Source organism: Sardina pilchardus, chromosome 8 (genome assembly GCF_963854185.1).
Source record: "Sardina pilchardus chromosome 8, fSarPil1.1, whole genome shotgun sequence".
In the NCBI taxonomy this organism is placed as follows: domain Eukaryota; kingdom Metazoa; phylum Chordata; class Actinopteri; order Clupeiformes; family Clupeidae; genus Sardina; species Sardina pilchardus.
The window spans coordinates 452501-467500 of record NC_085001.1 but is presented as its reverse complement, the minus strand read 5'-3'; the positions used below and the strand labels follow the sequence as shown (position 1 = coordinate 467500).

Sequence of the window (15000 nt, the reverse complement as noted above, 5' to 3'; positions counted from 1 at the left end):
GTGTCTGCTGATATGGGTCTATAGTGTCTGCTGATATGAGTCTATAGTGTCTGCTGATATGGGTCTATAATATCTATGCTGCTGATATGAGTCTATAGTGTCTGCTGATATGAGTCTATAGTGTCTGCTGATATGGGTCTATAGTGTCTGCTGATATGAGTCTATACTGTAGTGTCTGCTGATATGAGTCTATAGTGTCTGCTGATATGGGTCTATAGTGTCTGCTGATATGAGTCTATAGTGTCTGCTGATATGAGTCTATAGTGTCTGCTGATATGGGTCTATATGGGTCTATAGTGTCTGCTGATATGGGTCTATAGTGTCTGCTGATATGAGTCTATAGTGTCTGCTGATATGAGTCTATAATGTCTATGCTGCTGATATGAGTCTATAGTGTCTGCTGATATGAGTCTATAGTGTCTGCTGATATGGGTCTATAGTGTCTGCTGATATAGTGTCTGCTGATATGAGTCTATAGTGTCTGCTGATATGAGTCTATACTGTAGTGTCTGCTGATATGGGTCTATAGTGTCTGCTGATATGGGTCTATAGTGTCTGCTGATATGGGTCTATAGTGTCTGCTGATATGAGTCTATAATGTCTATATGGGTCTATAGTGTCTATGCAGCTGAGATGAGTCTATAGTGTCTGCTGATATGGGTCTATAATGTCTATATGGGTCTATAGTGTCTGCTGAGATGGGTCTATACTGTAGTGTCTGCTGATATGGGTCTATAGTGTCTGCTGATATGAGTATATAGTGTCTGCTGATATGGGTCTATAATGTCTATGCAGCTGAGATGAGTGTTATTGTCTATGATTGAGCGCAGGGAGGAAGAGATGGATTCAGTCTGCATATGAGTGTGGTCTAAGTGTGTGTGTGTGTATTAGAGGAAGATAGTGTAAGTGTGCATGTGTGTGTGTGCGTGTGTGTGTATGAGAGGACGATAGTGTAAGTGTGCATGTGTATGAGAGGAAGATAGTGTAAGTGTGCATGTGTGTGTGTGTATGAGAGGACGATAGTGTAAGTGTGCATGTGTATGTGTATGAGAGGAAGATAGTGTAAGTGTGCATGTGTGTGTGTGTATGAGAGGACGATAGTGTAAGTGTGCATGTGTATGTGTATGAGAGGAAGATAGTGTAAGTGTGCATGTGTGTGTGTGTGTGTGTGTGTGTATAAGAGGAAGATGGTCTAAGTGTGTATTCATGAACCCATTCGTTTCACCCCTGGAGTTAACTGCAAGGGGCCTGTGAATTCGAGTGACCCCAACATTCGTAAAGGGAGAGAGAGGAAGGGGGTGATGATATGCTTTTGAAGAGAATAAGATCATGCACTCTGCTGTTACACAGATGTGAGCTGGCAAGTGTGTGTGTGTGTGTGTGTGTGCGCGTGTGTATGAGAGACAACATAATCTAGGTCAATCTGTGCTTCAGCGCGGACTCTGTAATTCTCATGGGATTACCAGCGGCTGCGTCAGGATGCTGTGTGAGTGTGTGGAATGGGCTTTGACACCACTGAATATGGTGTGTGTGTGTGTGTGTGTGTGTGTGTGTGTGTGTGTGTGTGTGTGTGTGTGTGTGTGTGTGTGTGTGTGTGTGTGTGTGTGTGTGTGTGTGTGTGCGTGTGTGTGTGCGTGTGTGTGATGGGGCCATCGTCTAGCCGGATTGTCTCCTAGTCCTGCACCATGTCCATGGCAACAATCACCGGGACACCAGCATCAGTCTGATCGCATCACAGTTAGAGTAGAACATGATCGCATCACAATGAGAGTAGAACATGATCGCATCACAATGAGAGTAGAACATGATCGCATCACAGTGAGAGCAGAACATGATCTAATGTCGCGGTTTTAGCACGCACTGTAATATTCACATAGAATATAATAGGACACTAGAGCAGTTACTTTGCAAGTACCACACTGCAGTTATGCCAGTGAACCAGTGCATATGTCTGTATTAGAGCCTTACACTTCTATAAGAAGGGAGATGTAATATTCACGTAGAATATCATAGGAGTTTAAGATAGAATCTCATTAAGTAGCCTAATGCCTTTTATGTTGGCCAATCAATACACTTCATTTGTGTAAGACACGCATGCTCAGTGTGTGGATATAGTGAATGACGAGCAGACACGCTTACCAGCTTGCTTCATTTATATGTCAGTTATATGAATAAACTACAAGTTGTCGCACGTCAGTGTGTTCTGATACTTTATATGAAACAAGACACACACCTCCACTTCAGTGAAGGCAAGACGGTGTTGCACACACACCAGCTCTGCTGTAACTGTGATTAGGGACACACACACACCAGCGCCGCTGTAACTGTGATTAGGGACACACACACACTAGCTCTGCTGTAACTGTGATTAGGGACACACACACACACACCAGCGCTGCTGTAACTGTGATTAGGGACACACACACACACACACTAGCTCTGCTGTAACTGTGATTAGGGACACACACACACACACACCAGCGCTGCTGTAACTGTGATTAGGGACACACACACACCAGCTCTGCTGTAACTGTGATTAGGGACACACACACACCAGTGCTGTAACTGTGATTAGGGACACAGTGGTTGGTGGGAGGCGTCGTGTGTGTCTTAAGAAGTGAGTATGTGTGTGTGTTTGTGTGTGTGTGGGGGGGGGAGTGAGTCTTAAGAAGTGAGTTAGTGAAGAGGTGGTGATGAATGAGATTGTGATAAGAAGAAACTCGAGAGAAACTGTGTGATCTAGACGAGTGTGTTGTAATCTGTCCGTGGGAGCGGCCATCTCAAGGCACCTCATCACAAGAGGAGCTCGAGCTTCCACACACACACCAGGTCATATGATGGGGGGGAGATGGGGGGGGGGGGGGTGTATGGTGCAAGGTAAGGTTTGATATCTGATATTTGAAGCTAACTATAAAACATGATATACCATAGATGAAATAAAGGCATTAAATAAATAACACAGAGATATTAACGGTAAATAAATATGAATAAATCGTATATTTATTATAAATAGCCACAGAGTGATCAAAAGTAATCATAAATGAACATTAAACAAGATAGCTACTAACAAGAACACTGAGGTGTAAAGTCTGACAGATAATGAATGACCATGATGTTGGGTGGGTGGGCTAATTCATGGACACGGGTGTGCACATCCAAATATGTTTCTCCAGGTGCAAGACAAACCATATCAGAGAGAGACAGAAGATGCTCTACAGACAGGATATGACATATCAGGGAGAGACAGAAGATGCTCTACAGACAGGATATGACATATCAGAGAGAGAAGGAAGATGCTCTACAGACAGGATATGACATATCAGAGAGAGAAGGAAGATGGTCTGGCTGGATATAGGCTCCAAGAAAGACTTTATCTACTCTAAAAAGGCAACGTCTCAATCTCAACAGACCATCATCAGGCCACAGTGTGTGGATTTCTCATTTCTTGTAATCTGTACTGTGTGTGTGTGTGTGTGTGTGTATGCATTCATGTCTTATGTGCTTACATCGGTGTGTAATGTAAAACTGCATTTTTCCCACAGATGAAATGACAATGACTGTTGATTACATATCATATCTTTGCATGTGAGATGAACGTGTGGGCTCAGTCAGCACAGTTGTAGGCTAGCTCAACAGAGTGAATCAGTCAGGACAGTTGTAGGCTAGCTCAGCAGAGTGAATCAAGCAGCAGAGTGAATCAGTCAGAAGAGTGAATCAGTCAGAAGAGTGAATCAGTCAGGACACTAGGCGCGTTCAAGTTCAACTCCAAATGACCTCTTGCAGTTTTTGTGCTGCGCAGCCATCTTGAATGCGCCTACTGTAGGCTAGCTCAGCAGAGTGAATCAGTCAGAGGAGTGAATCAGTCAGGACACTATCGGCTAGCTCAACAGAGTGAATCTCAGTTGGCCACTATAGTGTAGCCTGAGAGGATTGAGACACACGACATTGGAACTGTCCACATCTCAACACCCACAACAGCTGATGCTGAAAGCGCTAGCTTCAGAACGGCTAATCTAACTAGAACACACGTGTCATGTGACCCAACACGTCATGTGACCTAACCCTCATGCTGCTGCTCCATCACTGAGCTGGGATGACGTGACATGACGTTATGGGAGGATCTGGCAGGAAGTGAAGATGAGATGAGCATCACACACCTGGACAGAGATACTTAAAGGGGCTCTCAGCGATGTTTCTAAGCTTAAACACAACAAACCACCACCTCAGCATCCGCTAGCTGCCTGTGTCCTGAACACTGTACATAATGTGGCCTGTGTGGACAGCCCAGGCTCCGCAAACAGCAACAACTTGGTCCAACCTGGACCATGAAAACATAACTAACTGTTCCAGGGGGAGGGAGTAGCGAGCCAACAGAAGTGACGTCACCCAACATCGCTTAGAGCGCCTTTAATAACGGAATGCTGTGTGCAACGCTATTGTCATGCAGTCACATCCAGCTAGCTAGCTTCTGTCTGTTGGTAACGAATTAGCTCTACAGCCAACAGTGAACAACAGTGGGGACACGTATGATGACATCATCACTATGCGCCCATTGACATCCATTGAACCCTCCTCTGTGTGTAAAATAGATTAAACCCTGTAATGTCTACTGGTTTAACTTCCATGAGACCACCACCACCCTCACCACCCCCAAACTCCCAAACTCCCAAACACACACACACACAGTATGGATTGGAAGCTACTTAGAGGAATAAACACACAGCAGCAGCAACGTCAACAGCACTGTAGCATTCTACAGGAAGCGTAGCCATGACAATGTCAACAACACTGTAGCATTCTATAGGAAGCGTAGCCATGGCAACATCAACAACACTGCAGTACTCTATAGGAAGCGTAGCCATGGAAGCAGCTGACATCATTGACGTGACACGGCTACAGGAAGTGACAGCAGTCTGTGGGAGTGGCCATGAAGCAGCCTCAGGCCCAACCCCTTTAAGAGCCCAGGGTACACCATGCAGAGCAAACAGAAACATCCGCAACTAGACAGTGTTTGTTGACAGAGTACACACAAACGCACGCACACACACACACACACACCTGTTTAACTACATACAACACTCAGAGCTAACAGAAAGAAACAGAGAGAGAGAGAGAGAGAGAGAGAGAGAACAAGCAGGCAGTATATCATGAGAGAGAGAGAGAGAGAAAGAGAGAGAGAAGAAGCACACAGTCTATCATGGGGCCTGTTCACACTCCAGCTCACATGAGACTGTTGATGGAGGCGAAGCACCCTGCACAGACAGGGAGAGGAGAACACAGGACTCACGCACACACACACACACACACACACACACACACACACACACACACACACACAGTACACACATGCATGCACACACACACGCATATAGAAGAACAGGAGTGTGGAAAGTGCTGTGCTTTTGGACCTTCCCAACATGGCCACTACAAATGGACCTTCCCAACATGGCCACTACAAATGGACCTTCCCAACATGGCCACTACAAAGTCCTTCCCAACATGGCAACTTGTCCTTCTCTGTGTGTTCCGTTTCACCCACAAAAGGCCTCCGCTCTCTTGGTAAACCAAACCAGAACTGCCATAAAGGACAACGCACCAGGAAATAAAGACAATCAAGAGTGAGAAACACACACACACACACAGAGAGAGAGAGAGTGTGTGTGTGTGTGTGTGTGAGAGAGAGAGAGTGTGTGTGTGAGAGAAATACAAAAGAACAAAATAACAATTTGAACAAACAGGCAACAGGTACAGCAGGGCTCCTTGCTTCCAGTCCTGCACCACACACACACCCATCCCCATCTCATCTGTGGGTGTGTGTGTGATCGTTGTGGGCGAGTGTGGAGTCCGAGTCCGTGTCCGTGTGTCCGTGTGTGTGTGTGTGCTCCTGGCCCTCTGGCTGGACGGACTGGACGGTCTCCACGAGGCTTCCGCTGGGCAGCACGACGTACCGCGCCGCCACATCCAGCCCCTCCTGCTGCTCACGAAGCCCCTCCTTGCTGTGCCACATGCCGTAGCCGAAATACACCAGCAGCCCTGCAGGGGGAGACATACTGTTATTACGATACGCCCCTCCTTGCTGTGCCACATGCCGTAACCGAAATACACCAGCAGCCCTGAAGGGGGAGACATACTGTTATTGAGATACGCCCCTCCTTGCTGTGCCACATGCCGTAACCGAAATACACCAGCAGCCCTGCAGGGGGAGACATACTGTTATTAAGATACGCCCCTCCTTACTGTGCCACATCCCGTAGCTGAAATACACCAGCAGCCCTGTAGGGGGAGACATACTGTTATTAAGATACGCCCATCCTTACTGTGCCACATCCCGTAGCCGAAATACACCAGCAGCCCTGCAGGGGGAGACATACTGTTATTAAGATACGCCCCTCCTTACTGTGCCACATCCCGTAGCCGAAATACACCTGCAGACCTGGAGAGAGAAGGGGGAGGGACATACTGTTACTCAACGTCCCATAGGGAGCCTAAGTCTCCGCCCCGTCCGGTCGGTCCACTGGACCTATTAGATCGGAAAAATAATGAATGATAGTCTATGGAGAAAGATAAATTATTTTTTGGTCCCGATCGTCTTGTGCCATGAATTACACATATGATGTTTGTTAATTTTAAAGACAAATTTTCATGCGAAGACATTTGCAGTTTATTTCGTAACTAGTGAATTACAACATTGTGAAAGATCTTAATTCCAACGACTACAAACACATCAGTCGCGTTAGTGACGTTAGCCCACTTCACAGCCACCGGCACCAGGTCTTATTTGAGCTTTCCCCCTTGCCGGTGAAAATACCATGAGTCAGACCGTTAAACACTCCAAATAAGTTGTATTCGTCCATAGACTGTACATAAACTACTGTTAAGTGACATATTTGATTGATTGATTGATTGATTCTTTATTGAACAATATAATGTGTTCAAAAGGATATAAAAAAACACAATAAAGCCCAAAGGCTTGTTTCCATTGTGGTCCTTATTAGTTGGCAGCAAGATGTAACCGCTAACTAGCATAACAGCTAACTAAGTAGCGAGCCTCTCGTTTCATTAAGTTGGTGACGTACATCGTTTGAGACGAGAGATGCAGTCCACTGGGCGGATTCGCACAAAACTAACATAATAAGTCTATTGAATAATAGTACTTTATTGATGTGAAAAGTTATCTTTTAGATTCACACACATCATATGTGAAATGCACAGTACAATTCGAACGGGACCAAAAAATAATAGTTATCTCTCCATCGACTCCCGTTCATAATTTTTTGCGATTTAGGTCCAATGGACCGGAAGTAGATGCGCGTCACTTAGGCTCCCTATAGCTGAAATACACCAGCAGACTTGGGGGGGAAAAAAATTGTAAAAGCATAAAGCATTCCTATTATTGTGAGTATTGTTATAAAATAGCATTACAATAATGTGTTGCATATCTGAACATTATACTTTTAATGCTAGTCTTTCTGATTGGCTAGTATGAAACACCATAGCATAATCTGTCGGTGTTGGTAACAATGCCAGTGCTCAGCTGTTTAGTAAGTTGGCTAGCCATAAAATGGATAGATTTTTAAGGCAGACGCGGCAGGTGAAACATTGTTTTTTAATGCACTGGTCAATGTTGAGATTTTGTGCTAGTTTGCTAGCTTAGCATGTATTCTGTCACACTACTACAACACAGTCTGATCTACACATTTAGGTGTTTATTTCATTACATTTCTACTCTTCTATGTCTACTCGCGTTGGTATAGTTCTCTAAAATTCACCAAAAGTTAGCACTCTAAAGTTTCATGCGCTACCGCGACCGTGATCCGAAGCCTAAAACATGGCGAAAACTGATTTAATTTAATTCACAGGCCTACTCTCTCATGAAGATCTCTCTTTCCCCATTCACTAACACACGTGCACAGGGGCAGTGTAACATGTTGACATTACTGCCTACCACATTTGAAGATATTGAAATTACTTTACCAGATTTGAAGATATTGCAGTGTCTTATTACGACATGCTGACTAAGCCTCTTAATAGACACTGCATGGCCGATCCCTCTCACATTAATCTATTTCTTGATCAAATACCGCCAATCATTTACCAAAGTGGGTTAGGAACGCAGGGGAACGTGAGGTAAGAACACAGGGTGTGTGTGTGTGTGTGTGTGTGTGTGTGTGTGTACACACCTGCGGCGAGCCACACAGTGAAGCGTATCCAGGTGTGTGTGTGTGTGTGTGTGTGTGTGTGTGTGTGTGTGTGCGCAGTACCTGTGGCAAGCCACACAGTGAAGCGTATCCAGGTGTGTGTGTGTGTGTGTATGTGTATGTGTGTGTACACACCTGCAGCGAGCCACACAGTGAAGCGTATCCAGGTGAGAGGGCTGAGTTTGAGCATGAGGAACACGTTCATCAGGATACTGAGACCCGGAACAAACGGAACCATAGGAACCTGACCAGAGAGAGAACACACACACACACACACACACACACACACACACACACACACACACACACATAGATATAAACAAACGGAACCAGAGAAACCTGACCAGGGAGGTAACTGTTATCGTCAACATTTTTATGGTGGTTTACCGTTACATGCCCTTCACCATCCCTAGAGATTGGCATGGTGTACCCACATCATCACATACCCTTCAGCATAACTAGAGATTGGCATGTTGTACCCCACATCATCACACACCCTTCACCATACCTAGAGATTGGCATGTTGTACCCACATCATCACACACCCTTCACCATACCTAGAGATTGGCATGGTGTACCCCACATCATGACACACCCTTCACCATAACTAGAGATTGGCATGGTGTACCCACATCATCACACACCCTTCATCATAACTAGAGATTGGCATGGTGTACCCACATCATCACACACCCTTCACCATACCTAGAGATTGGCATGTTGTACCCACATCATCACACACCCTTCACCATACCTAGAGATTGGCATGGTGTACCCCACATCATGACACACCCTTCACCATAACTAGAGATTGGCATGGTGTACCCACATCATCACACACCCTTCATCATAACTAGAGATTGGCATGGTGTACCCACATCATCACATACCCTTCACCATACCTAGAGATTGGCATTAAAATAGCCCCACATCATCACATGCCCTTCAGCATAACTAGAGATTGGCATGTTGTACCCACGTCATCACACACCCTTCACCATACCTAGAGATTGGCATTAAAATAGCCCCACATCATCACACACCCTTCACCATACCTAGAGATTGGCATGGTGTACCCCACATCATCACACACCCTTCACCATACCTAGAGATTGGCATGGTGTACCCACATCATCACATACCCTTCACCATAGCTAGAGATTGGCATGGTGTACCCACATCATCACATGCCCTTCAGCATAACTAGAGATTGGCATGGTGTACCCACATCATCACATGCCCTTCAGCATAACTAGAGATTGGCATGGTGTACCCACATCATCACATATCCTTCACCATACCTAGAGATTGGCATTAAAATAGCCCCACATCATCACATGCCCTTCAGCATAACTAGAGATTGGCATGGTGAACCCACATCATCACACACCCTTCAGCATAACTAGAGATTGGCATGGTTCTTTTTCAGTTAGCCTGTTAGCTGGTTCTATTGCAGTTAGCCTGTTAGCTTCACCATACCTAGAGATTGGCATGGTTCTATTTCAGTTAGCCTGTTAGCTGGTTCTATTGCAGTTAGCCTGTTAGCTTCACCATACCTAGAGATTGGCATGGTTCTATTTCAGTTAGCCTGTTAGCTTCACCATACCTAGAGATTGGCATGGTTCTATTTCCGTTAGCTGAAATGTCTAGCCTGGGTGTTCCCATGTGTAAGGAAGTGAGACTCCTGGTGATGGAGCAGCATATTTCACATGAAATGAATCATCATCTATCAACACAAGGCCAACGCAAGACACCTCAACACAAGAGATCAGTTGGAAACGACTCTGTGTGTGTGTGTGTGTGTGTGTGTGTGTGTGTGTGTGTGTGTGTGTGTGTGTGTGTGTGTGTGTGTGTGTGTGTGTGTGTGTGTGTGTGTGTGTGTGTGTAGGCCAACACAAGACACCTCAACGCAAGAGATCAGTTGGAAGCGACTGCACTGACCAGGTGACACTTGCTGCACTGAACAGAGCAGATGGCAGGATGTTACATAAGAGTGTGTGTTTCTGCATGTCATCCTTCTGTGTGTGTGTGTGTGTGTGTGTGTGTGTGTGTGTGTGTTTCTGCATGTCATCCTTCTCTCTCTCTTTCTCTCGCTGTGTGTGTGTGTGTGTGTGTGTTTCTGCATAGATAGATAGATAGATAGATAGATAGATACTTTATTGATACTTTATTGATCCCCAAGGGATTCTCTCTCTCTCTCTGTGTGTGTGTGTGTGTTTCTGCATGTTTCTGCATGTCATCCTTCTGTGTGTGTGTGTGTGTGTGTGTTTCTGCATGTCATCCTTCTCTCTCTCTCTCTCTCTCTCTGTGTGTGTGTGTTTCTGCATGTCATCCCTCTCTCTCTCTCTGTGAGTGTGTGTGTTTCTGCATGTCATCCTTCTCTCTCTCTCTCTCTCTCTCTCTCTCTGTGTGTGTTTCTGCATGTCATCCTTCTCTCTCTCTCTCTCTCTCTCTCTTTCTCTGTGTGTGTGTGTGTGTGTGTGTGTGTGTGTGTGTACCTGGAAGGTGTTGAGGGCTGGGCTCTGCTGGTGGGCCCATATGAGCGCTAGGCTGAGTATGAAGGTGGAGGTGTGTGTGTGTGTGTGTGTGTGTGTGTGTGTGTGTGTGTGTGTGTGTGTGTGTACCTGGAAGGTGTTGAGGGCTGGGCTCTGCTGGTGGGCCCATATGAGCACTAGGCTGAGTATGAAGGTGGAGGTGTGTGTGTGTGTGTGTGTGTGTGTGTGTGTGTGTACCTGGAAGGTGTTGAGTGCTGGGCTCTGCTGGTGGGCCCATATGAGCACTAGGCTGAGTATGAAGGTGGAGGTGTGTGTGTGTGTGTGTGTGTGTGTGTGTGTGTGTACCTGGAAGGTGTTGAGTGCTGGGCTCTGCTGGTGGGCCCATATGAGCACTAGGCTGAGTATGAAGGTGGAGGTGTGTGTGTGTGTGTGTGTGTGTGTGTGTGTGTGTGTGTGTGTGTGTGTGTGTGTACCTGGAAGGTGTTGAGTGCTGGGCTCTGCTGGTGGGCCCATATGAGCACTAGGCTGAGTATGAAGGTGGAGGTGAAGGTGGTGACGAGCAGGCCGTAGCTCCAGCTGGGCAGGTGTAGCGCGCTGAACCCGAACGCCAGCACAGAGCACAGCGACACGGCGCTGACCATCAGCACGGCCACCGCCAGGGTCACGACCTCTCCCGCCCCAAACCCCCCCAGCGCTCCGCCCAGCCAGGGGTCCCAGCACGCCCGCAGCTGCCCCGTGGAGCGCCCGTATGCCCCCCCGTACCCCCCCGCCCCGTCCGCTCCGTCCGTGCCCACGTCATCGCTGCGCTCGCGCTGCACCAGCTGCAGCTTGTCTGAGAAGGACTCGTACTCCTTCGGCTCGCCGCCGTCCGGCGTGGTCAGCGTCAGCGTCTCGTCCGCAGGCCTCGGGGGGGGTGGGGGTGGGGGCGGGGCGGAGGGGGTGGGGGCGGTCGGCGCGGCGACGACCCCGGGGGAGGGCGTGGCGGAGGCGGTGGCGGTGGTGGGGGGGGTGGACGAGGCGTCGGTCTTCTGTCCTCCTCCGTCCGGCGCCGGCTTCCTCTCGGGCTGGAAGCGCAGCACGATGACGCTGGCGGCCACGAAGGTGTACGCGAGCAGCGTGCCGATGGACAGGAACTGCACGAGCGCCTCCAGGTCAAACAGCAGCGCCATCAGCGCCATCAGCGCCCCGAACACCAGGATGGCCACCACCGGCACCTTGGTCACCGGGTTGACCCGCGCGAACACCGAGAAGAACAGACCGTCCTCCGCCATGGCGTACACGATGCGCGGCAGAGAGAACAGGTTGCTAAGCAACACCGTGTTCATGGCTACATGGGGAGGAGAGGGATTTGATTAAAGTCAATAAACACATTTCATACATTTCATACACATACAATCAAACACATCTCATACATATACAATCAAACACATTTCATACATACAATCAAACACATCATGCTATTTCTGATCAAAGTTACAGTGGGTTCTATATGGTTACAGTGTTTCCTGGTTAATGATTACTTAGACTGAAAGTCTTTTTATGGTTCTGAGAAACACACACACAGGTACAAATAGAGTAATGCATACTTAACACACACACACACACACACACACACACACACACACACACACACACACACACACACACACACACAATGCAAATACACTTTTCTTATGAGTGACCAGTTTCCGGACATGCTTTCAGAAACTAACTCAAGCACACACAATGCCCTGAATGTGTGCGTGTATGTGTGTGTGTGTGTGTGTGTGTGTGTGTGTGCCTTACAGTACATACTGGGAGTGGGACTAACTTGAGATTCCAACTCTTACAGCAAAACTAGCTCTCCTAAACATCAGATCTCTTTCAAACAAATCATTCTTAATTAATGATCTTATTTGCACATACAACCTTGATTTTTTACTCTTAACTGAGACATGGTTAGACCAAGCAAACAGTGCTGCTACCCTCATCGAATCTGCTCCACCAAATTTCAGTTTTTTGAGTGCTACCAGAGCAAATAAAAGAGGAGGGGGGATAGCTACAATTTTCAAGGCATCCTTTCAGTGCAATCAGTCATCATTTGGTGAATTTACTTCATTTGAATATCTGTGTGCAAGCATTAAGTCTTCTCCTCAGATTTTACTACTGACTATTTACAGGCCTCCAAAACATTCAGCTAAAGTCTTTCTTGAAGAGTTTGGTGAACTGCTATCAGTCATTTGCATAGAGTTTGACTGTCTTATTATATCAGGGGATCTAAACCTACATGTGGATAATCCTGAAAACAATTATGCCAAGGAATTCATTGCACTAATCGACACTTTCTCCCTAACACAGCATATACAGGAGCCAACACACTCTCAAGGCCATACACTCGACCTCGTTATCACAAAGGGTCTCAATGTCTCCACAGCTGTTAAAGACCTGGCGTTATCTGATCATTTCTGCGTGTTCTTTGATGTGTCTATGTCCCCACACAGTCAGAACAGATCTATGTTGGTAAAAAGGAGAATCATAAATGATAAGACAAGTGTTCTTTTTGAGCAAGCACTCTCACAGACATCAAGTAATTTGTCAGACTCAGTAGAAGACTTATTGGATCACTTTAATGCAAAAATGGCAAACATTATGGATGGCATTGCTCCCTTAAAATCCAAGAAAGTTAAGGACAAACAGAAAGCACCATGGAAGCAAAATCCAGCGGTTAAACTCCTAAAAAGAGAGTGTAGGAAGACTGAAAGAAAATGGCGTAAATACAAACTTCAGATCCACTATGACATCCATAAAGACATGCTCCGCACATATAACTTTGAAATGTGCAAAGCAAGACAGTCTTTCTTTTCTAACATCATCAGTAGGAGTTCAAATAACACTCGTGTTTTATTTTCCACTGTCGAAAAGTTAACAAATCCTCCCTCACAATTAGTGCCCGAACTTCTCTCAACTAATAAATGCAATGAGTTTTCATGTTTTTTTAAAGGTAAAATTGACAAAATCAGACTCAATATATCTGCTAAATTACTCATTCAACACCCGGAACTTCCAGCTACAAATAGAGGGAAACTTAACTTGATGTCAGAGTTCAATTTGATAGACTATGAAACACTTGAAAAAACAGTACAGATTCTCAGCTCCTCCACGTGTGTCTTAGACACCCTGCCTACAAATTTCTTCAAAACTGTTTTTCACCTTATAGCCTCAGATGTCCTTCACATTGTAAATACATCACTGCTGTCTGGCACTTTTCCTAAGTCACTAAAAACAGCTGTTGTAAAGCCACTGCTCAAGAAGAATAACCTGGATGCCTCCATTTTAAACAATTACAGGCCCATATCCAATCTACCTTTTATTGGCAAAATTATTGAAAAAGTAGTCTTTAATCAACTAACCACCTTCCTAACATCAAATGGGTATTTTGATTACTTTCAGTCTGGTTTTCGGGCAAATCACAGCACTGAAACAGCTCTCATTAAGGTTTTCAATGACATACGTCTCAACACAGATTCTGGTAAAACATCAGTCCTAGTGCTACTGGACCTTAGCGCAGCATTTGACACTGTTGATCACAATATTTTACTACACAGACTAGAACACTGGGTTGGATTTACAGGCATAGTTCTAAACTGGCTCAAATCATATCTACAAGAAAGGAGCTTCTTTGTTGCCATCGGCAACTGTACCTCAACACCAACATCCCCGACCTGTGGTGTTCCCCAGGGGTCGATCTTGGGGCCACTATTATTCAACCTCTATATGCTCCCACTTGGACAAATCATCCAAAATAATTTGATTTCATATCATAGCTATGCAGATGACACACAAATTTACTTAGCTCTGTCACCAAAAGACTTTGGTCCCCTTGAATCTCTATGTCAGTGTATAGAACAAATCAACACTTGGATGGCTCAAAATTTTCTTCAGCTGAACAAAGAAAAAACTGAAGCAATTATATTTGGTAAAAAGGAGGAAAGGATTAAGGTTGCCACTCTCCTTGAAACAAAAGGATTGAAAGCAAAGGATACTGTTAAAAATCTCGGTGTATTAATCGACAGTGATCTAAATTTCAACAGTCACATGAAAATGATAACTAAATCAGCTTTTTATCACCTCAAAAATATTGCCAAACTGAGAGGGCTAATGTCAAAACATGACTTAGAAAAACTCATTCATGCATTTATCTCTAGCAGGGTTGATTACTGCAATGGGCTTTTCACAGGCCTTCCTAAAAAGACTATCAAACAGCTTCAGATGATTCAAAATGCAGCAGCTAGGGTTCTCACAAAAACAAAAAGAACTGAGCACATTAC

General features: G+C 45.6%; 1 protein-coding gene across 1 annotated transcript in view; it reads right to left on the bottom strand.

The window, feature by feature from the left end:
* Nucleotides 1-2978: 2978 nt before the first annotated feature.
* slc7a4 (solute carrier family 7 member 4) overlaps nt 2979-15000 on the bottom strand; it is a 14722-nt gene continuing 2700 nt past the window's right edge. Inside the window, exons 2-4 of the mRNA XM_062542255.1 lie at nt 11167-12020; nt 8334-8442; nt 2979-6033 (exon numbers count right to left, since the gene is read on the bottom strand). Coding sequence (XP_062398239.1) covers nt 5801-6033; nt 8334-8442; nt 11167-12020 — 1196 coding nt within the window. The 3' untranslated portion in view covers nt 2979-5800. The remainder of the gene's footprint in view (nt 6034-8333; nt 8443-11166; nt 12021-15000) is intronic.